The sequence below is a fragment of the Bombus bifarius genome, unplaced genomic scaffold, assembly GCF_011952205.1.
Source record: "Bombus bifarius isolate JDL3187 unplaced genomic scaffold, Bbif_JDL3187 scf7180000007973, whole genome shotgun sequence".
In the NCBI taxonomy this organism is placed as follows: domain Eukaryota; kingdom Metazoa; phylum Arthropoda; class Insecta; order Hymenoptera; family Apidae; genus Bombus; species Bombus bifarius.
Genome location: NW_022884359.1, coordinates 3,263,383 through 3,286,384, shown reverse-complemented (window position 1 = coordinate 3,286,384; position 23,002 = coordinate 3,263,383). Strand labels below are relative to the sequence as shown.

The 23,002-nt window shown below is 35.7% G+C and overlaps 7 protein-coding genes across 7 annotated transcripts; 4 read left to right on the top strand and 3 right to left on the bottom strand.

Annotated features, from left to right (window-relative positions):
• Nucleotides 1-63: 63 nt before the first annotated feature.
• Nucleotides 64-1,963, top strand: LOC117216676 (zinc finger protein ZPR1). The gene is made up of 3 exons (XM_033463596.1): nt 64-397; nt 470-1,148; nt 1,282-1,963. The coding sequence occupies exons 1-3, from the start codon at nt 272-274 to the stop codon at nt 1,815-1,817; spliced, it is 1,341 nt and encodes a 446-aa protein (XP_033319487.1). The 5' UTR covers nt 64-271; the 3' UTR covers nt 1,818-1,963.
• A 12-nt stretch (nt 1,964-1,975) lies between these two features.
• Nucleotides 1,976-2,834, bottom strand: LOC117216724 (dynein light chain 1, axonemal-like). Its single transcript, XM_033463678.1, has 3 exons — nt 2,796-2,834; nt 2,474-2,622; nt 1,976-2,405 (listed from the first exon to the last, which is right to left on the bottom strand). The coding sequence occupies exons 1-3, from the start codon at nt 2,832-2,834 to the stop codon at nt 2,012-2,014; spliced, it is 582 nt and encodes a 193-aa protein (XP_033319569.1). The 3' UTR covers nt 1,976-2,011.
• Nucleotides 2,622-4,415, top strand: LOC117216681 (sideroflexin-2-like). Its single transcript, XM_033463602.1, has 6 exons — nt 2,622-3,202; nt 3,261-3,431; nt 3,530-3,722; nt 3,797-4,092; nt 4,166-4,213; nt 4,283-4,415. Exons 1-6 carry the CDS (start codon nt 3,045-3,047, stop codon nt 4,386-4,388), a joined length of 972 nt encoding a protein of 323 aa, XP_033319493.1. The 5' UTR covers nt 2,622-3,044; the 3' UTR covers nt 4,389-4,415.
• Nucleotides 4,416-4,460: 45 nt separating this feature from the next.
• LOC117216678 (general transcription factor IIH subunit 3) lies at nt 4,461-5,969 on the bottom strand. The gene is made up of 6 exons (XM_033463598.1): nt 5,777-5,969; nt 5,150-5,646; nt 4,955-5,077; nt 4,750-4,885; nt 4,634-4,670; nt 4,461-4,557 (listed from the first exon to the last, which is right to left on the bottom strand). Exons 1-6 carry the CDS (start codon nt 5,784-5,786, stop codon nt 4,482-4,484), a joined length of 879 nt encoding a protein of 292 aa, XP_033319489.1. The 5' UTR covers nt 5,787-5,969; the 3' UTR covers nt 4,461-4,481.
• A 350-nt stretch (nt 5,970-6,319) lies between these two features.
• Nucleotides 6,320-8,591, top strand: LOC117216677 (malate dehydrogenase, mitochondrial). The gene is made up of 5 exons (XM_033463597.1): nt 6,320-6,546; nt 6,934-7,149; nt 7,227-7,499; nt 7,759-8,088; nt 8,166-8,591. Exons 1-5 carry the CDS (start codon nt 6,472-6,474, stop codon nt 8,292-8,294), a joined length of 1,023 nt encoding a protein of 340 aa, XP_033319488.1. The 5' UTR covers nt 6,320-6,471; the 3' UTR covers nt 8,295-8,591.
• A 133-nt stretch (nt 8,592-8,724) lies between these two features.
• On the top strand, nt 8,725-13,729 carry LOC117216673. The gene is made up of 5 exons (XM_033463583.1): nt 8,725-10,328; nt 10,701-10,826; nt 10,886-11,041; nt 11,306-11,782; nt 12,420-13,729. Exons 1-5 carry the CDS (start codon nt 8,970-8,972, stop codon nt 12,762-12,764), a joined length of 2,463 nt encoding a protein of 820 aa, XP_033319474.1. The 5' UTR covers nt 8,725-8,969; the 3' UTR covers nt 12,765-13,729.
• Nucleotides 13,730-14,358: 629 nt separating this feature from the next.
• LOC117216679 (14-3-3 protein epsilon) lies at nt 14,359-22,818 on the bottom strand. Its single transcript, XM_033463600.1, has 4 exons — nt 22,524-22,818; nt 19,382-19,688; nt 17,494-17,837; nt 14,359-16,768 (listed from the first exon to the last, which is right to left on the bottom strand). Exons 1-4 carry the CDS (start codon nt 22,585-22,587, stop codon nt 16,713-16,715), a joined length of 771 nt encoding a protein of 256 aa, XP_033319491.1. The 5' UTR covers nt 22,588-22,818; the 3' UTR covers nt 14,359-16,712.
• Nucleotides 22,819-23,002: the final 184 nt, after the last annotated feature.

Sequence of the window (23,002 nt, the reverse complement as noted above, 5' to 3'; positions counted from 1 at the left end):
GTGATTTCATGACTTTCAATTGGCTACACTCCTTCATATAGGGGACCCTAGATTAAACTAAATATTTTACACGTGTTAATTTATTTTGATCACTATGTTTTCTAAGTGTTTAAAAAATAGTAATTTGAGGTTACAAAATTGTATTTAGCAGGCAAACGTACAATAAGAAAGCGTAAAAGCATTGATCAGCATATATCGATAATCTAACTCAATTTTACTTAAAACAGATTTTTTACATAAATCTAGTATATACATTCTATATAACCAAAATATGGCAGTAGATCAAAAACAAAGTACTGAAGCAAAAGCAAAACCAATATTTCGTGATTTGTCGGCTGAAGATCCGGAGCCAGAAACAACAGAGATAGAGAGTCTCTGTATGAATTGCGAAAAAAATGTATGGTAAATTTACAATTAAAAACAAAATACCTGTGACTCATCTAACCAATATACTATTTTGTAAATACAGGGTGTTACTAGATTACTCTTGACAAAGATTCCGCATTACAAAGATATTGTGGTGATGTCCTTTGATTGCGAACACTGTGGCTTCCAAAATAATGAGATACAAAATAGTGGAAAAATTGCAGACAAGGGAATTAGGATAACGCTGCAAGTTAAAACTCCTAGGGATCTGAATCGTCAAATAGTTAAATCAGACTACACTAGTGTAAAAATTCCATCCTTGGACTTTGAGATTCCATCTAGATCACAAAAAGGAGAGATTACGACAATTGAGGGAATAATAGAAAGAACTATTGTGGGATTGGAGCAAGATCAGTCTGCAAGGAGACAAAAATGTCCAGATGCTGCGTCCCAAATTGACCACTTTCTTGAGAAGATAAGGAAGCTTAAATCTTTAGAGAAGCCCTTTACTATAATATTTGAAGATATATCAGGCGAATGTCATGTAGAGAATCCAAAAGCCATGTTAAAAGATGAAGGATGTACTACAGTGCAGTTTAAAAGAACAACGGAGCAAGATCATATTTTAGGAATCTACTCGGAAAATGATACAGATGATACTTTGTTAAAACCTATACAAGAAGGAGAATATCCTTTGGAACAAATTGAAGGAGAAGTACTTTCTTTCAGAACAAATTGTCCAGAGTGTAATTTTCCATGCGAAACAAACATGAAATTAACCAGTATCCTTTTCATACTACTTAACATTACAACATACTTTCTAAATTAGTTTACAATTACTAGTACTTGCTTTTGTTTTGTCATGTATAGTTTCATTTTCAGAAAAAAAGACTTTATCTTTAACTCAATGTATAGAAATTCCACATTTTAAGGAAGTTGTAATTATGGCAACGGTTTGCGAGTCTTGTGGACACAGAACGAACGAAGTCAAGAGCGGAGGAGGTATCGAACCTACAGGAGTGAAAATAGAAGTCACAGTTATAGGAAGAGAGGACTTTAGCCGTGACTTGTTGAAATCTGAAACTTGCCATATGGAAATTCCCGAACTGGAGGTGGAAATCGGTCCCGCTGCCTTAGGTGGACGTTTCACTACAGTAGAAGGCATTTTAGTAGCGATAAAAGAGCAATTATCATCATCGACAGCTTTCAGCGGTGATAGTAGCGATCCAGAAACTGTTAAACGGATGGAAGCCTTCATATCTCACTTAAATGAGGTTTTGGAAGGGAAACAAAAGATCACGCTTGTATTAGATGATCCAGCAGGCAATAGCTACATTCAGAGCCTGTCAGATGAAGGTTTAGATAGCGGTTTAAAAATCATTAAATATGAAAGAAGTTTCGATCAGAACGAAGAACTGGGGTTGAACGATATGAAAGTCGAAGACTATTAATTGTTCATCGCAAAGATTCACGAAATAAGGCAATGCCGATAATGTCAATATAATGTATTATATTTGAACGTGAAAAGAAAATGTATTATAAATGTACACTATATTGTGTAAATATACATTTTGCAATTTTATTGCAAAATTTTTTATCGAGACTCAAATTTCTATCTTCATTCCGTGTAATGATTAAGAGATAATTATACAACCGGTATAGCATCAAGTTTCTTTAGTTTTGGAAGTCTTCTGGTTGCCTGACTACGCCAAGATTCCGTGTCCATATTTTCACAAATAGGATTATTAATAAACAATAAATCTTCGAGATTCGGTATTTCTTGTAGACGATTAAACTCCGCCCAGTCTTTTACCAAATTATTTGACATGTAAAGTACTTTCAGCGCTTTTAATACGTTAACACCTTTAATTTTTTCGATCTGATTATATGAAATCCATAATTCTTCTAAATGTTCTCCAACTGCTTCCAATCCGGAGAACGTCTTAAGATTGTTACGGCTCAGAGATAGAATTTTTAAATTCTTTAAAGAATTGATACCAGTAATTTTCTCTATCATATTCGTTGAGAGAGATAATTTCCTAGAAAACAGTAAAAGTTGTTGACTTCAATATTTTTGTGAAAACCATTGTGAAAAAATGTAACTAACTCGACGGCGGTAAGTGCCGCTAAATTATTATCCATTCTTTCAATCGGAGGCCATTGAAAAGACAAAATGATTTCTTTCTGTTCGCTGGCGATCAAACCAGTTTTTTCTTCCCACCGTTGAATAGCGTCTTTACATGTTGTTGCTTTAGCCTATGTAAAACGTACACTATAGATTTTTAGAAAAAATAAAGAATGCAATATCGTAAAAAAGCGAGTACCATGATTTATAGATCCATTCCTATTATATTAACCAGAGGGAACTTTCATAAATGTTATGTTGTTAAAGTATTAACAATGTATAAACGTAATTACTTCTGGTTAACTTCACTCGCTGCACAAAAATGGCAATTCATTAATTTCATAGTATTAATTTTCTCTTTACAGTATTACATCATTCTTTCCTATTATTATATTTTTGGAACTCAAAATTAATAAAAATTCTAGTACAAAATAAAAGTATGAAACGTAAACAGAAATTGTAGTTAATGAGCAATTGACAAATATAAATTTATCATCGTTAATAATGCCGTACAATATCAACTGAAAGGTATACTTAAATTTGTAATAAGACGATGAACGTCAGCGAAAGAATCGATATTGATAAACCATTATGGGATCAGTCTACGTATATTGGTAGACTGAAACATTTCGCTTTCATTACTGATTGCCGTATGATTTTTGTGAACGATCAGAAATTAAGAGAAGCTAAACAATTCTGTGATGATTACAAGTAGGTAAATTTTAATTGCTCAGTCACTTTAAAATTTCAAATGATTAACTTTTGTCAGAAGAGGCAATATACCTCCTGGAACACGAATGTCCGATGTTATTCGTGCAAAACAACTCAGAGACGGTGCATTTCATCCACAAACTGGTGAATTAGTACCCGTTGTTACTAGATTGTCCTTTCAAATGCCTACTTCGGTTGTACTTACGGCGTCTATGTTAGCGTGTCAAAAGTAAGTTTATAAGAACTTTTATCTTACAAAAACAGAATACTTTTTTTAAACAAAAGATTTAATAAATCCTCCCAGTAATTATTATATCCTATTACTAGAAGTACCCTTGCTATAATAATAATTCAAGCAGTACATCAAATACATAATGCTATTGTAAATGACGTATACAAAAGTAAGCTAAATGGCGATGATAAAAGTGTAAAAAAAGCTTATTTATGTGCAGTTGCAACAGGCTCTATCATGACTATTTGTTGCAAAAGAATATTGGCTCAAAAATCATATACTTTTACTGTTAGTTGCTTGTTGCTTCTTTATACTTTTTAGTGTCTTACATTATACTTCCTCTTATACTTTTCTGTCATCAGAGGTGTTTACCATTTTGTGCAGTGACTACTGGTCACATAATAAATTTGCCAGTCATACGTTACAAAGAGATCACAACAGGAATTCCAATATACATGAAAGACAAAACAGAACCTTTCATGAAATCAAAAGTAGCAGCTGTAAAAAGTATTTGTGAATGTTTAGTCTCAAGAATAGCTATGTCCATACCATGCTTTCTTCTCATTCCAATCATCACTCAAAAACTTATGCCCTATTGTTTTTCTCAGCATCGACCATGGATCTTAATTCCAATTCAAACTGGTTTATGTGCTATAGGGTAATTTCTCAACTTTAATTTCATTGGTCTTTCACTCTAATCGTTTCTTATTAGATGTAATTTATTTTTATAGCTGCATATTTGCAATTCCATCCGCCCTTGCGATTTTCCCCGAACGAAAGTAAGAAATTTTATATCTTATTTCTTGTTCACATGCGAAAACATGCGATAATGCATTTTAATTGTTAAGCTCTATGAGTCCGATATTGATGAAGTTGTATCCATCCGAATATGAAGAGTTTAAGGAACATGCGAAAGAACATATAGACAAAGTGTATTATAATAAAGGTATATAACATGTCCATTCGCACCTTTTTTTGATTTTGTTAGTAAATAACGTGTAATGTTTTTATAATGAAAAAATAAATATATTTTAGTAAAAAATACAATTAATGTACTATATCTACATTCTTTTTCTTTTTTTTCATTTTCATGGGTATAGGTCCTGGTATTTTGAACACTGTGCTGTAAGAAAGAGAAAGAAATGAAACACACAAATTAAGACTGTTATGATAAATTGAAACATTATTAGAATACTTACTGACACGTTGTGCATATTGGACTAAATTTACAAAATACTGGAAAAATATTTGTTTTATTTATTATTTTTTGCATAGACTTATATTAAAATATATTTTATTTTTACGTTTGTCTTACTTGATAAACATATGGAGCATACATAGCCAATATCAATTAGTTCTTGGTGACAAAAGCATGCTGCTCTATAATCTACTTTCACAGGTGGTGGAAGTACTAACTTTGATCTAACGTTTGGGTCTGGTAAAAATATCCACTGAAATATGATTATAGACAAATAAAGTATTTACCAACAAATAACTAAATTATTTTGTTTTCTTCTTACCAATAAATACTGTAATAATCCATTAAGTTGGGGCACTTTTAGATAATTCCCACCAGTAATATCACAGCCTTGTTGAAGTAAAGTCAATTCTTGATCTAAGCTGCATACATCCAATATTATTCCCTATTTATTCAACAAAGATATTAAGTTCAAGTTAGAGTCATGTGGATATTAAAATACAAAAGTATGACATACCATTTTTTGGGCAGTGAAGAATATGTTCATGTAATTCATATATTGCGTTGCTGAATCATTACTAGCTGTGATCACAAGGATTCTGGAATATATTTTTTCACTAGCAACTTTCTCCCTTTCTAACCTTGCAACATAACACAATGCCATAGTCAATGCTCCGGATATAAGACTTTCTCCATTTAATGGTTTATCCATGGAAATTTCATTGATAACTTGTTGCAATTGTTGCCGTATGGTACGTTCAATCATAGTAAACTTTTCATATTGTCCGTCAATTTGTCTAATTTCTAGTGGTTTTTCACAAGGATATAAGAATTTTGCTCCATGACTATGACATGCTATCACGGCAAGTTGATTATTAGATGATTGCATTAAATGAGCATTCGCAAAAACAACAGTAGAGTCTAAGCATTGCGTCAATATCCTTGTTTCCTGTTTTATAATTCTTTGCACAGGGTTTACGTCTAATACAACTATTAATAAACTTGTTTCTATTTCTAAAATAAATAGGACAATTGTATTTACATAACAAAATTATAAAAATAATTTGTACATTTCAATAAAATAACTTCTGTGAAGGAAAACATATATTACAGCTTCTTCATAGGTTAGATAACCTCTACGTACCATTTGACATCTTGAATTAACGCAATTGTTTGATGTAAACATAAATTTAACTTGCTAAAAACATATTTCTACAAATTTATCACCTTCCTCTTCTAATATTAAATTTTAATAGCTTAAATTTCAGAAAATAAACGTACAACCCTTCCTATACGTATTGTCAAGTTCGTAAGAACCCAGCTACTAACTAGCGTTACCACAGAAATATTCTGGAAGATTCAAATATGTTTAATTTTTCAAATATAATCAAAATACAGATAAAACATTCTACTCCAAATTAATTAATTTTTCTTTTATCTTTAATAATAAATTGAAAATGCAGTTTTAGAAACTACTTAAAAATAATAAAACAAATATCATATTTTAACAAATATAACAAAACAAAAAGTTACTAAAATATTTTATTTTTGAAAGGTAAGGCGATACAATTGTTAAAACTATAGTAAATTGCAATTTACATAATGATTTCTTAAAGAATTGGCGCGCAAATGTTCCCGACTTGCGCAAATTGTTCACACGAAACTACGCATGCTCATATACATATTTGAAGATAACAGATTGACGATTGGACGAAGTGAAACAAGTGTGAAATGGCATTGAGGCTATTGAGGTCATCGGAGGAGTGTCTTTGAAAGGTTATCGAGTTTTGTCTGAAATTTGAAATCAGCCGCATTTGTGATCAGGAAGTCACAGAGAACATGTTGCCACGATACCTGAAGCCTGTGTTAAGCGTTGCTCAACAAGGAGCAAAGCGATTATCCACCAGCGCCAGAGTAAGTCTTATATAGCAATCGAAAGCTCTATTAAGCATCATATTGGCCAAGTAGTTTACTCTACTTTGTACCTCTATCATGTGCTTAATTCTTTATCAAACTCAGAATTACAACAATGCTTATCGATCATATCACTTAAAATACACGTGAAGTACGTTAGTTATGCAACTGTGAACATCATTGAAACGATTGAATGTCATTTGATTCTTAAAATATGTATTCAATATGTATATAATATATAAATTTCTCTGGAAATCTTTTGTGTAAAATTCCAGTTATGGTATTTTTTAGAAAGTAAACTATCGTAAATTAATTTCACGATTACGCATGCGTATATGCCTTATATCTCTGTTTCTCTCTAATCTTTTTCGGGATATTTCGTTACAGTGCAACGCCAAGGTCGCGGTTTTGGGAGCAAGCGGAGGAATTGGACAGCCGCTATCGTTACTTCTCAAAGAATCATGCCTTATAAACGAATTATCGTTGTATGATATCGTGCATACGCCAGGTGTCGCCGCTGATTTATCGCACATAAATACTCCATCCAAAGTAAAAGGATACACTGGTCCAGATGAACTGAAAGATTGTGTTAAAGGAGCACAGGTGTTTATTTTATCCAATGCATTCGAAATATTTACAAGGCATTCAAAATTTTTGTTCATTGTGTAATGTCTTTGTAGCTGGTCATTATTCCTGCTGGTGTTCCACGCAAACCTGGAATGACCAGAGATGACCTCTTTGACACAAATGCTTCGATAGTGAGAGATCTTACTAAGGCTATAGCAGAAGCATCCCCAAAAGCTATCATTGCCATTATTTCAAATCCAGTCAATAGCACTGTGCCTATCGCCAGTGAAGTCTTGAAAAAAGCTGGTGTTTATGACCCCAATAGAGTATTTGGTGTAACTACTCTTGATATTGTTAGAGCAAACACCTTTATCGCAGAAGCCAAGGTTCGTAAGAAATATAATAGTAAATGAATCTTACATAATGTGTAAACTTGGGATTTTTATGCATTTATGAGAAATTTAAACATTCATAGAATGCACATAATATGCAAAAGTATGTAAAATAGTCAAAATACAGTTACACTGTTTAATGAGTGAAATATATCTCTATTTTGGTTCCATTTTTGTTACTGCGTTTACAGAAGTATGAATGAAATGCTAAACATCTACAAAGTATATATAATGTCAATTATATTATTTTCAGGGCCTTGACCCACAAAAAGTAAATGTGCCAGTTATCGGTGGTCACAGTGGTGTCACTATTATTCCATTGATTTCACAAACCAATCCCTCAGTTTCTTTCCCAGAAGATAAACTGAAGGCTCTCACTACCAGAATTCAGGAGGCTGGTACAGAGGTCGTTAAAGCCAAGGCTGGCACAGGTTCTGCGACGCTTTCAATGGCGTATGCTGGTGCTCGATTTGGTCTCTCTGTACTCAGAGCGCTTAACGGAGAACAGGGTATCGTAGAATGCACTTACGTTAAATCAGACGTCTGCGACACCAAGTACTTCTCAACACCGTGTCTCTTGGGTGTAAGTATAATTATTAAACAATAATGTATTTTAATATTTAAGTGTATTTAAGTAATAATATTTCTATTAAATTTCAGAAAAACGGACTCGAAAAGAATCTTGGTATCGGCAAACTTAGCGAATTTGAGAAGAAACTGCTGGATGCAGCGATCCCAGAGCTTAAGAAAAACATTAAAAAGGGAGAGGATTTCGCGAACAAGAAATGAATATCGTTATTTTGCTCATATAATTGTTAATGAACTAAATAGCGAGTGATAAATTTGTCAAATGAGACTCGACTGTATTCAGTAATGATTATAAAGCAGATTCGCGTTGTACGCGAAAAAGGAATTTTAATAAAAAGGAAAGGTGGATCCTTTGCCAATAAGTAGACATATACCTCGTTTTAAACGAAGTGGAATTTTAAAACACGAAGTGTTCTAATTTTAACATAAACGTATACAATTGTAATTAAAGATAAACTTTGTTAATTACAAAATAAATCTTCTTTTAAGTGAAAAACAGTCCTCATCGATCTTCTTTATATTTTATCATTCTATTAACTTTATAGAAAACAATAGCACATAAACGATACAAATTTAGGGAATTATATGGTCAGGAAAATTACCTATTATACTATTTCTTCTATTAGAATCAAAACAAATATAAATAGATAACCTTTAGTACAATGTCATTAGTGTATCAAATAAATAGAACAGTTTCATACTCGTTCGGTAGATCAACGAAAGCAGTTTAAAAATTCGTGATCCATATCGTGCAAATCAACTTCTCAAAAAAGTCTGCGTGAACTTACTTTCAAAATGTTGATACCTTCTTGACTAATCATTCATGAGCCCTTGGACTCGCATAAACATCAAACAGCAGTTTAAGAGGAAATCACAATGACAAAGAGGAAAGCTTACAAACAATCTCGACGTAAGCAATATCTTCATCAATCCCAGGAAAGTTTATTACAAAAATCAGATACCTCTGACGAGGTCGATTGCGTGCAACACAAATGTACTCCATTCAAGAAAAGGTCGAGGTCCACTGAACGACTTTTGCATCAGAGATCCCCAGAATCTGTGCTCTTCGAACCCGATCAACCTGATTTGTCATGCTATGACGATTTAAGTCTAGAAATCGTGCCCACATTTCGTCAAATAGAATTAGATCTAAATAAATTAGACAAAAATGAGAAAGAAAAAAAAGTTGAACAAAAGGGACCAGAACTGATCGAAATAAAACAGGTAAAAAATTTATTTAAGCAGAATATCGACAAGTCTACAGAAAAATGCTTTCCATTGGACAAAACTTTGTCAATGAACGATGAAATAAAATTAGAAATGAATGACTGCCAGTCTCTGCAGGAGGAAAAATCTTTTTCAAGGACTAGGCTCGACGTTTATAGTTGCAATAACCAACTTTGTTCCTCGAAATCGGCTTACAATTTTCCTTGCGACTATACATCAGAACTAATACCGCAATTTGCTAACTTTAATTCAGAATCAGAACCTCAAAATGGATACCACAATTTTTTTGATGAATTTCAAACTACAATCTCTGCTTGCGAGTCTGTGGGTCGATATGAAGAAAAATGGGACGGACGGGATCGAGATACGAGATATGAAATAGTAAATGAGAAGAACTCGCAGAATTCGGCTGGAAATAAATTTATTAGTAATTGGAGCGAGTGTAGACGAATTCTTTCCAATTTACGGCACTTGAATAGTTTGAAGGTTCGAACGGCGAATCAAGAATTTTTTGGGAATCTTTTACCAAAATATAAGAAATGTGACGAAACAAGATTACTGCAGATGAGCCCATTTTCTTATAATACACCATCTTCGGAAGAAAATTCAAACGAACGAACGAATAAGCATCCTTTTGTAGATGAAACTGACAAGATCGATAATAAAGTCGATGACATACGAGATTATAGGAAAGTAGAGAGTAATACGAGAGTTAGAGCTCATTCGTATACTCCGTTCAGTGGCTCTCCACCACCTGCCAAAAGATGTCGAACCACGCTGAAATTTGACGATGAAGAAGATATGGAGAGGTTAGAAAAACCTGTTGCTACTAACACGGTTACTAATTTATTACCAATGGAGAAAAAAAATGTTCAGAAACATCTTTGTCCTAAATCGACAATAACGAAGACGCCTTGGAGCGCTGACAGCTCTGAATCTCCCACCACTTTAATTTTGGATCTTCCGGCTGTGCCTAATTCTAATGGATGCAACAAATGTCTCAAAGATGTAATTTTTTTTATCACTGAATTACGAATTTTTATGATTTATGGAAAATTTAAAAATTCACGATACTGTATATATGCAAAATATGCAAATATGCAAAATATGCAAACTATGCAATACTATATCTAAGCTGTAAATATTTTTGCATATTTACAGCTTAGATATAGTAGGCATTTAGCAGTTGAAACAAATCTCTGACGAAGTTTTTTATTTTTATTTTCAACTTATGTTCATAAAAATATGAATTTGCATAAATATTCGTAACCTATTCATTACGTTGTTTTTTAAATTTCTTAAATTCCAATAGGTAGATACTTATGAATTGTTTATACATGAAAATGATAAAAAATATAATTGTAATGTAATCATTTGCAGCCCACATGCGCCAGCTTCCATGGAAACAAAAAGTTTCAAAGATTTCGTTCAGCCAGGAAACCCATCGCTAAAATCGTTCTGTTCTGCGTCTGGATGATAAAAAGAATAACGGCTGTGTTGAAAGAGGCAAGTGTGCTTACGTAATAAGCAATCTATATCTATCATCTGGTTAATAATTATTTCAGAGTTACGAAAACTTCAAAGCCGCTACAACATCAACATCAACGAGGCGGCAAATGGAGGAGCTCAGTCAAATCATGATAAAGTTACGCTCGGAGAACGAGCAGATGATCAACACATTCCTGGACAAAGTTACTCGTTTGTCTGACCAAATTACCCAGGTACATTATCCACTATTATTACGACAACTATTTATAACTCAAATCTATCTCGATACAAAAAAATGTTATCGAGCAAAATGTTAAAAGGCTTTAAGAATACAAAATAGAGTATACAGTATCATAGCGGTGAGAAACGTTTATACGTTCCTCCTTAAAACGAAAAATTGAAAAGAGTATAAATAGCTATCCTTCATTTGCAATTCTCCGCATTCTACGACAGCCGCGTATTAAATCAGCCTTATTAGCATATCTTTTTTATCGTAGGTGCGTGCAAGCAACGTAAGTGTCATCGGTGCTTTAACCGCAGAGGTTAGCGGCATGCAAGACATCATCAAGAAGTTGGCCAGTGGTAACGAAACTTTGATACAGGAACTACAAAGATTGCAGCAAGCGTTGGAGAATACGCGAACAAAATCTCCAAAGAAATCTCCGTCGCCTCCACCACCGATACCATCAGTTTCACTATCATCTACCCCGTTTGCTGTTTTTCCTCCACCTCCTCCACCTCCCCCACCTCCCCCGCCACCTCCAGCACCTCCTTTGCCATTTCTGCCTCCACCAGCTCCTGCACTTCCGCCAGCTCAGCTGCCGGCGCAGCCGATTACACCGATCACCCCGAACAACGGCAGAAGCGTCAGGATGCCCTCGAGAAAGTGCTCAACACCGCTGTTTAATAGGCCAGCTATAACCGTCGAGGATTTGCTGAAGGTGACCCTAAAAAAAGCACCGCAGAACGTTAAGGTAAATCCGAGGATTGTTACACGCCGCTCCGTTAATTGGAGTATATGAACAAGTGGTGTGGAGAACTCTGTCCTTTCGAAGCTAGACCTTGCTATAGTTCGGAGGATTAGTCGGCTTTCAGTTAGAAAAGTCGCTTAAGTTGTCCTGACAGAATTATCGTTCTTTATCTTTCGCGAATTGGGTTTCACGTATTTGATCGTGGATTATTGTTGGTTAATATCCGAGAAAAGTTGCGCTCAGTAGCGGATAAAAGAGAAATTAAATATAAATGATGCAAAAAATACCATAACTGTATAAAAGAGAATTGTATTTTAGAATAGCGAATATATGTTCGCTTGGATGTTCGTTGAAGTATTTTAAATACTCCGGTAGATCTAACCACTCGTTAAAGCGGCACAATTTTCAGTCTAGTTAATTGTTCCTCGACCCTCGTTGCTATTCGACCGGACACTCGAGGGGTTATTTAAAAATCCCAAGGTGATCTTTACATGTTTGAAAAATAAAACGCGGATTTTCTCGAGAGATCTCCATGCAATTATACATCCCCCAGATATTGCAAGAAACTAATTATGCAAAAATGATACAAAATACATTTATCAAAAACTTAGAATATACGAAGGATAAATTTTAATTTCAGGAGAACAGAAGAAACACAATACCAGGACCAAAGGGGCCAGTGGTTTCCTTGGACATGCTACGTAGCGTAAAATTAAAATCTGCCAGGCGCAGAACGAGCGATCAGATGTCAAGATCGCCGAGGAGCGGACGAATAATTAAAACGCGAACAGCACCGAGCCTCAGCTTGTCTCCGATCATGAAGGGCACAGATAACTCGTTGAGTCGAATTCTGAAGCAGGTGGATATTAATAAACGACCACGACGTCTGTTGACGAACTCGTCGAGTTTTCGCGAGAACATTATCGGAAAAGATAATCAGTCGCAGAAAGTGGAAGCCAGTGGTTCGCGATCGATGATTGTGTAAGCGCGTTATAGGTGATAATCGTGGATTAAAGGAATCTCACGCGGTCAATGCAAGAGATATGTATACAATATTAGCAAATTAAATTATTCCGTGATTAAGTAATCGATATACAACAGATTGGGTCACCTAATATATAAAGAATATGTTTGTTTGTGATATCAGAGGATTTAATGTATGCCGAGTGTTCTCTTATAGCATCGTAACTTCACAAAAATGTAGAACATAAGACGATGGTATTTTACAGCGTGTAATTAAGATAGTTGTATTCCACACCCTGTAATAATGCCTGTCTCTAATTGCTATCAGCATTGGATTCGTTTATATATATATATGTATATTTTTTTTTTTATGTATTAAATTATGATTCTGTGACGTTCATTAGAATTGTTATTGAAGATCCTGGTTTCAGGTGACTTCCTCTGAACCGATGACACATGACGCGATACAGACAATATTTTATATATTTAATTATAATTTTTAACAGTGACGCGTATGTTGATATTTAGTAATATATATTAATAAAGATCCGAAGAAACGATTAGAGAGTTGTAATTACTTTATTTGTAGCTTTCACGTGTGTGTGTGGTTTTACAGAAAAAGGTCGTATCCGGTGTAATCGCATTGATTGTAATAATAGTTAGTAGTAGTAATAGTACAGAGCGTGAGAACGCATACGAATCCGAAAAAAGAAACGACAGATTTAGTTCTCCTCCAAATGACGATAAATTTCGATATCCAGGTCTAATTATTCGCTCTCGTGAACTGGGTTAGCGACAAGATGGAATGATCCGAAGATAATTATAAGAAGAAATAGAAAGAGATACACAACTAATGTTTAGAATACAGAGATAAGAGCAAATATATTACATCTAGAAAGATGGAACAATAGATGTGTAATGTGGTATGTGTTATTTCCTTTTTACCGTCTTTCTCTTCCGTGTTTTTTCTTTTTTTATAAAAATTGACTAAGCACGCACAACGATAATGAATAAAGGATAAAAGCGGTCTCAATCGATACACCGATCATCTATTATTCGTCCCTAATAATCCTACAGTGAAATTCAGGTGGTATCAATGCCTACCTACGATTTTATTTTATTTTAGCCGAGAACACTACATTTACGTTTTTTGTTTTTTTATTAATTTCATTATGAATCACACGCTACATCGTCGACGATAATAATAATGTTATCGCGTTTGGCTACTCATCTTGTTTTTAATCCATCGTGTAAGCAAGTAATTGGATGAGGTATCTCACAGTTTATCGTCGTTTGGAATTCAATTTATGCCACATTCAACTGCCACTGACAAGTTTTCTTTACTGTACCTTAAAATTTTGCTTTTTCTTTTTTTTTTTTTCTTTTTCAAAGATTTATCGCTCGTACGCGTGGTATGTTATGCACGTATTACGTATATTTTACGTAAACTATATATATATAATATATATTATATGCAATTCTTATCCAATGATTCCGATATTTTCTTTGCTCCTCCACTGTTCTTTATTCTTCCCTTCTTACGGTTCCATTACCTTTCATGGCGTGTTTCTCACACGATTATCAAAATTACTTTCGGGATGGTGATTTCTTTTTTGCTTTTTATTCCACGATACGCTCTAAACTGTTCGTTTCTCTCCACATTATCGCTTGAACGATTCGCGTCGATTAAATTCTTGTTCTTTTTTTTTTTTTCTTTCAATACCTTAATTTTATGATCTTAAGATTACTCGCATATACTTACTTACGGTGCCGTTGATATTACTTTGAGTTATTCTTTGTAACGTTACTTTATAACATGATTATCAATTTGTATCGTGTTATTAATACCTAAATACAGGGGCACGATGTACACCAAAAAATTTCTAGGCAGAGTTCTCGATTTTTCATTTTTCATTTAGCGCGTTCCCTTCGGCTTCTGTTTCTCTCTTCAGGTATACACCTCGCTTTTTTGCTGCACGCTTACACGAACGTCATCGACATTTTCTCGATCGCGAGAGAAAACTGCACGAATTGAAGGTTTTTTTCTACATGTAACACAGTGACGGTCAGAAACATATTTGTTACGACTGAGATATGCAAGCACGCAACTTTGCACATGTAACTTCTTTGCATGTTTGAATCATCAAGCAAGACGTTACTATTCTTGAACACAGAAACATTGCACTTAAAGGATCGTTTTACAACGCTGACATAACAAATTTTCGACCGACACTATTTACCTTGACAAACAAATAATTCTACTGTTGTATCGCTAAGCTTACCTCGATTAAGATGCGCAAACAAATTCTTCGCGTAAAGACTAATGAAGTCCGTCTAACGTTTTATCATTGGAATGTTTCCCGGCTGTTTTTTTAATATATATATTTCTTTTTCTCGTAAGCGAAAATCGACGGAATGGTTCATCGATAAAAAGGTGAATGGACGCACGGCTAAGATCAACTAAGATACAGTGGAATCGAGGACAGTGATAATAGCAAAAGTGAGCGCGGGTGAAGAACGAGTCGGGATACAATCGTTTATTCTGTAATTCGTTATACCACAGTGATCGTTATAGTTTACAGAGGGGGGCGTATGAAAAAGTACAACCACAATTACAGACTAGCTAGATAGCTACTTGTTTCCTGCTATTTCCTGTCTGTGAAACGTAATTTGCCCATTCTTTCTCTTCTTCGTGTTAAAAATTCATTTACCGTGATTTCTTTGTTTTCAACCCGCCTCTCGACGACCAGAGTGCTCTTTCGTCGTGATGGAGTACGACTGATCGGAGTATGAAAGAGCACGTCGAGAATAGTGTACATTTTGTTTCTCACTCACAATTAAAAGAATTTGTTGTTCTCGATTTTAACATGAAATTTGATTCTGCGAAAGCCAGACTTAAGACAGACTGGTGTTATTGCATTTTGTTAAGTACGTCGCTTTCGCGGTAAGCGCATGTTCTTAAATCATATTTAAAAGTGACTACACGAGAGAACCCATGCTCGAAATCTATATGGTGTATGAAATTACTTGGTTTGCAAACCGGGACACTTCGTCGGAAGTACATTCATAATATCTTATACAGAAAGCAGAGATGAAGGCGCGTGGTTCTATTTTGACTGTTTTCTTAGCCAACACATCGATCAACCACGTATCTCCAACTCTGGAGGAGACGCGTTTATCCCTTAGATAAACAGATGATTTACACTCGATTTACACGCATACATTAATAATAACGTTATTTATTATAGTATGCGAGAGTAATGATGCGCGCAGTAAAAAAGCGGGGAAGAGGACGAGGAGGAGATTGGGGATGGGTGAAAACAAACGAACACAATATGCACTTAGATCGACGTCGAGCCATTAACATGTTTCGTTATTGGTGAAACGTTATGGGTGGGGGATAATGCTATTCGTTCTCACTCACTGAAACCAACAAAAAATGAGAGTTTATTCCGACTGGGTTAGCGCATATTCTTCTCTCTTTTTGTTTCTTTCATTTCGTGTTCTTCTTCTTTGTTGTTTTGTTTAATTAATATGGATGAATATATGCGCATAACGTCAGTCGGCGCCAACTCAACATTCTCGACATCGTCCACTGAAAAAGACAGCATTTTTGTTTTCTTCTCAATACGTAAAGAAGGCAAAGAATAGTGCCACTCTAAATGCTCTCGCAGTCTCCCTATTTACCGCAGAGTGTACGTCCTTTTTTACGTTGTTACTTTTCTGCGCGCTCCTTAATTCAATGTGTGTATGTTATTTCGAATGATTTTTTTTCTTTTTTGTTTGTATTTTTTTTGGAGTAACCGTACGTGCGTGCTTAGGGTCACGCAATGGCTAAACATCTCCCCTTCCCACCCCGAACTGCCACCTGCTGAATTGGTTTCTTTTGCTTACAAGTTATTAAGAGTTTTTTGCTTTCTTGTGTTTTTTCAGTTTTATATGCGCAAGATAACACTCACTACAGTTAGAGTTACGATACGTCCTGATCTTCCACATCTTGCAACTGCTCCTTCTGTTCGCCCTCCCCTGTGCAACACAAGAAGAAAATTCGTTAATAAACACATTCCACTTCAATCACGATAAAATATTGGTTGTATAACCCAGTAGGGTAGGGTCGGCTCAACTACTAATCAAAAACTGGGTGTGAGTTATTTTGACCCTAACCTGCTAATTGTAGGATCTAAATGGTTAAGGAGAAAGAAGGAGAAGGATCGATCGGATTGCTCACCAGGTGACTTTATAATGCAAGGGCGTATTGGACGGGATATGCCTGAATTCAAACGTTGGTAGAAACAGCCGCAGCCTCGTTTTCGCGATCAGCCTCGAACTCTAAATCACAGACTAATCATTCTAATACCCCATCACCCATACACATATGATTTCAATAATTAAATTAAATGCCATAATACAGAGTCATTTGCGATCAATGGATTAGTAACGTAATACAAAATTCGGAGCTTCTAAAGAAGCTTTACCATCCCAATATCGTCTTTTCTTCAAGCGTCGAAGCTTTCAATTGCATTACTTTTATATCATTCTGCATAAAATATAAATTTTATCATGAAATAAATCAACCTACTCTTCCTACACGAGTCTGTCGTTTTATGAAAAATCTAATATAACGAGAAGATTTTATCGCGCTGCTGCAATACATATTATTGATCGTGCGACGTCGTTTCTACAGTCTGGTGTAGTGGTGGTGAACATTTTAAACGCAACGAGCGATTTTTTTCACGAAAAGATATACTAACCGTCTCCTTGCATATCCGACGTCCAGAGAGTAAGATTGTCCCTGAGAAGCTGCATGATGAGGGTAGAATCTTTGTAACTCTCCTCGGACAACGTGTCTAGTTCCGCGATCGCGTCGTCGAAGGCAGCTTTCGCGAGACGACATGCTCTGTCGGGACTATTGAGGATCTCATAATAGAACACGGAGAAGTTGAGCGCCAATCCTAAGCGGATGGGATGAGTTGGTGGAAGGTCAGTCATGGCGGTGTCGCTCGCCGCTTTGTAAGCGACCAGAGAGTTCTCTGCCGCTTCCTTCCTGTCGTTGCCGACGGCGAACTCAGCAAGGTAACGGTGATAATCGCCCTTCCTACAAAAACAAAAGAGTGGAAATTTGAACCTGGTCAACTTTTATTATAAAAAAATTAAAAATTAGATATCAAGACGACAGTAGATGCACATTTTCTATCTTTTTATACAAGTTTTGTACAAAAAGAATTTTGAAACAATTCAGTTTTGTTGTCAATTAATTCTATTTTATCAAAATTATATCTTTATATGGTCTTGCAGGTACGCGTGGGATTTTTCATTTACTTCAAAATTTCCAAAATAGTGTTTGTCTTAATAATTATACCTTTCGCTTCTAAAAAATATTGCCAACTTATCAGCTATTTTTAACAGATTTACGTCTTTGAATAGACAATAGCTTGTTTCCATCTTCAGTTGTATCATATTAAAATCCTCCAGTTTAATTCTAAAGTGATATTAAAATCAGAAAATCAACAAAAATTACTTATTACATTTAGCTCCTGTGGTTTCCATATATATATATATATCGTGCTAATCTTCAGTTATAATCTGTTACTAGAATACATAGAGCATAATTTCTTAAAAGATTATGATCTCGTAAAAATGTCTCAGCCTTGTTAAGAATTTCCTTCGCTAGTTTCTTTCATTCATGCCCGGCATATTTTATACAACATACATGTATGTTATTAATATTCATTGTAACATTAAGTTTAATGAGCTGCGGCGTAGATGTTCGTAAAAGTACTGATTATTTGTAATTAAATCGTGCGAATCACGCACAATACATACGGATGGTGAAATCGACGAGCTAATTTCAAATATTAGATAAAAGATTTCCAAGAGACTACTGTACACAAATATTCTTTACTGTTAATACAGTAAAATCAAATCTCTAGCTTATTCATAAGCCATAGTCGTTAAATAACGAGTATCGTACCGTCATTTAATTATCGAAACAGTAGCTGAAAGTTTTAGAAAATAATATACCTCAAAAATCAGTGACCGAAACGGAAAGTTCTTCCGTGTTGCTTGTTACTTCTTAATTTAAACTGCCTCGCTCTCCAGAATCTTGAATGCTATCTTAAAAAACTAACTCTCTTTTTGACTTTACAATATAACTCCAACGATTTCACAATCGATGACATTCAACATACAAATTAATTCGTATGTTCTGGTCAATACTCCTTTGGCCTTAATTCAATTTGATACATATATTAGGTCGTCCGAAAAGTTTCTTTCGTTTTATAAGGAAATAATGGATGCGTAACATTTTTCGTTTTATATTATTTTATCGAATTACGTATGATTCATTTTGTTCTATCAAAATAAAAATCACAACGTTCGACAAATTAGGTTTCATGTTTGTATAAAGATGCATCGTTGTAAAAGACTGTAAAAGAAAGACGCTTTTCGAACAACCTAATATATATATAGTAATTGTTTCGTAATAGCACGTGTAACATATCTCTAATTATATAATTAAAACACGAGGAACTTTAAATTTTTCAATATATGTCTCTTGAAAACTAAGAAAATGTTAGATAGAATATTCTTGTAAGAATACAAAGCGAAAATGGAATGGTTTAAGGTCAGCAGTTTTCTTACATTTTGTAATAGAAGACTTTCGACTCTCCAGTAGACGCACATGGGAGCAGATGTTTGTCCAAAACTCCGAGGATATCAGCGCAGATGTCTTTCAGTTCTTTTTCGACCTGAGATCGGTACTGGCGGATCATCTCCAGCTTTCTCTCGGCGCCTTTGTTCTCCTCCTTTTGTTCAATGCTAGATATTATTCTCCAAGACGCCCTTCTCGCACCGATCACATTTTTGTAGGCGACAGAAAGGAGATTCCTCTCCTCGACGGTCAGCTCCACGTCCAGCGAGGCAACCTTCTTCATCGCCTCGACCATTTCTGCAAAATCACGCCGGCGTCGCCGTCGACGAAAGTGTCATTAAATTGAAATTTTTAAAATTTCTAAGGAATAAAGGGCAAGCAACAGTAATAAATATAAAAAATGAGAAAGAATTGTAGATAAGATAAGAAATTAATATAGATAAGATAAACATCTTTTTTAAACTAATATTTTACAAATAGATTTCAAAAGATATTTTTTCAAATAATAATGTTTTGTTGAAGTGATGAAAATTAAGATGAAAGAATGTATGTTCGATGTTTTGATAAAGGTATCGAACTTACCGAGGTACGCTACATGCAATCATGGGAAATTAATGAATCGGAAATGATTTATTGATTATTAATAAGTGGTTACCCTGTGTGTAAATATATTATTAGTTTCATCTGAGATATTAGAGAGGCTCTGCGCGAGAAAGAGGATAAAGTGGCGCACAAGCATATATTAACCTGCTGCCCCTTGAACTTTGCAAGGAAGTTGGTTAGCATTATGTATTTATTATCTATAGATACATAGTGTTCGAGAATAATGATATCGATCTGCGTACACGTACTTTTGTCTGCGTCTCATTATTCACATCACTTGCAGAAAATAAGTCTGATTAACGATACGTTTACATTGTCATCTATCATTTGAAAAGTGGACATCAACTTTGATACGTCAATGCGTTGTTGCATCTTATATTCAAGCGACATTAAAATCTGTGGTTCCGCGATAGGATCGATAGCTGGTTGTAAAAGTTATTACGAGAGCGTGCAATAAGCGGAGAACTGATTAAAGACGATGATGGACACGGGCTCCTACTTCCGGAATACAAAATACAATTCAAAATCTCTCAAATTCTTTACGATAACTCTATTCATAAAAAAAAAGAAAAGAAGCGGATGCCCTTAGAATAATCAATTATTATCATTGAAGTAACATAATTCATCGACCATTAAATGTATAAATATTTGAATTACAGAGAAGATTAATCTATATCCTCTCTTTATTATCGGCCGGCTAAGATCAACAGAGATTTCATGATGACATTTATGAGAAGAGATCAGGCTCAAGTTCATGATGGTTCCGGACGGCAAGAATTACTGTGAACATGGTATACCCGGTGACGGAGGTGTACAGAAACGTAGGATAGCTAGTACAGATCAATACTTTCCTTCTGCTATGGCCCCTCTTTTCCCCCACTCTGCCCGCATATCTCACCCCTTCCCGTTCTCACCCTCCACTCGTAATCTCGCCCGTCGTCCTTTCCTCTCCCTTCTCTATCCCCCTCCGGTGTCTTGCTCTCGCTCAACCCTCAAATTTGCCCACCGCCCTTCCTTCTCCTCATCCCGGGAGAATCGCAATAGCTCCGCTCCCTTCTACCCTGTCATTCTTCACGCTTAGCGGCCGTTTCAACCAGGGATCTTCTACATGCCAGTATTTCTACCCTTTAATATGCCTGTCTCGATTAACGTGCTCACGCGGTGACGAAAACAGCGAAATTATGAAAAACAGCTTCACAGAATAAATGAAAACGCTATTCCCTTTGTCCGCGTCGTTAACTCGTTCCTTTCTTCATTTTCAACCTTAAAAAGGTGTAACATGGTTTCTAGTAATTTTTAGTTTACTAAAGTAGAATATATAGGATGAGTTTAGGTATGAGATTGCTAGAATGTGTATCTATGAAGAATTTATTGGAAGGATTTTCTTTAGTTATCGAAAAAAAATGTTACAATTCACTAACAGACACATTCGGATACGTTTGTTCTTAAAATGAAATTAGTTTACAAGAAATATGAGAAACCAAATGGTTGCAAGAAATTTATATGTAGATACATTTGTACTTCCGCAAAATGTCAAACGCGTGTGCTTGATTTGCAGGCTCGATAACATCCCACGAGACAAAGCGGTATTTAGTAAAATACATCTAGGGAGAAATGCAAAACGAGAGAGGTTTGTAAAACGAAGAGATTTGACGGTTCCCCCTACTACCGCAACGAGTGACCCCACTACGAGTTGCTTTCGCCAGAAGCGATGTAAAAATTTCTACAATCGAAATTATTACCTTACTGCGTAGATACTACGTAATAAGAAATGATACACGAGAAAATTAAATATAGAGGAAAAGCTACGAGGCTACAATTTTCTGAAGGTGTTATCGTCGATTCCATAGATCGGTCGGTCGATCGACTAAATGATTTCTCTCGGCTTTCAAGGCCAAATGCCACGAGCAGAGCACGCGTTACTACGTGTCTAAGGAGTAACCCGGCAGCGATTGGTAAGTATCGTGCCGTGTCTATGCGTCATACACGTCGGTGAAGGACCGACTTGTCTCGTTATCTTGCGAGGGACCCCGTAAAGTAATGAACACAGCACGCCTAGCAACGCTGTCTCGGCGTTAGCTAACTTGTTTCGACGAAACCAATATAACCCAAAAACGACGAAACTTTTTTCATGCCTTCTTGCCCGATCCTTCGAAAGAGCTCTGGATAACTTGAGTATCTTGACAGATTCTAACGAGCCTCAAACTCAGTGACAGAGAATCTAAGAACAAACCTACCCTTTAATAAAAAAAAAAACACCGGTTACGAACCGGCAACTTGGCCAACACCGTGTATGGATTAGTCATATTTGACGTTTCACAGGTTTTTGACAGATCCAATGAGACATGATCCCAGTTCGAGGTTCTCGATTCTCAGAAGAGGATCGTTACATATCCGATGAAATCGTACGGCAGGCACGTCACGAGGGCGGTGCTACCTCCTTTCTCTTTGTGGCAGTGCTTTGTGGTCGATTTCGTGGATTTCATTTTGGCGCAGACCGGGTCCTTTTCCCGGAAAATATGTACTCACCGTCGTAGCGTTCCGCTTGCTCAGCCAATTTCGCTTTATAAACGTTGTCCTCCCGTTCCGACATCTTGGATGCTTGTGGATTTCACGGGTAGACGAAAGGTTTCAGGGAAATCGCACCAAATACTCGTTTCACCGAAATACGTACACCTCGTCGTACAGCCACTCGCAAGCTCACTGACCAAGATGGCGGCGCCCGCCAACAATCGAAAGCAGTTCCCACTTCGCGCAGCCTCTGCAGACGCTCCACTCGCCATGCGCTCTCGACGTGTATTACTACGCGTGACGTCATCCGATTACTGACGCCGCGCGCATGTCGGTTCAATTCACTGAATATCCGGTAAAACTGTAGAAACAAAAATATCGGCGTATCTATCAGACCGTTTTCCTCTTAATTACGATAAGCGAGGAATTCTTAATATATATTTCATTCATACGTCATAAAATCGATGACGTCTTGGTCTTATCGGAATAGGGAACTA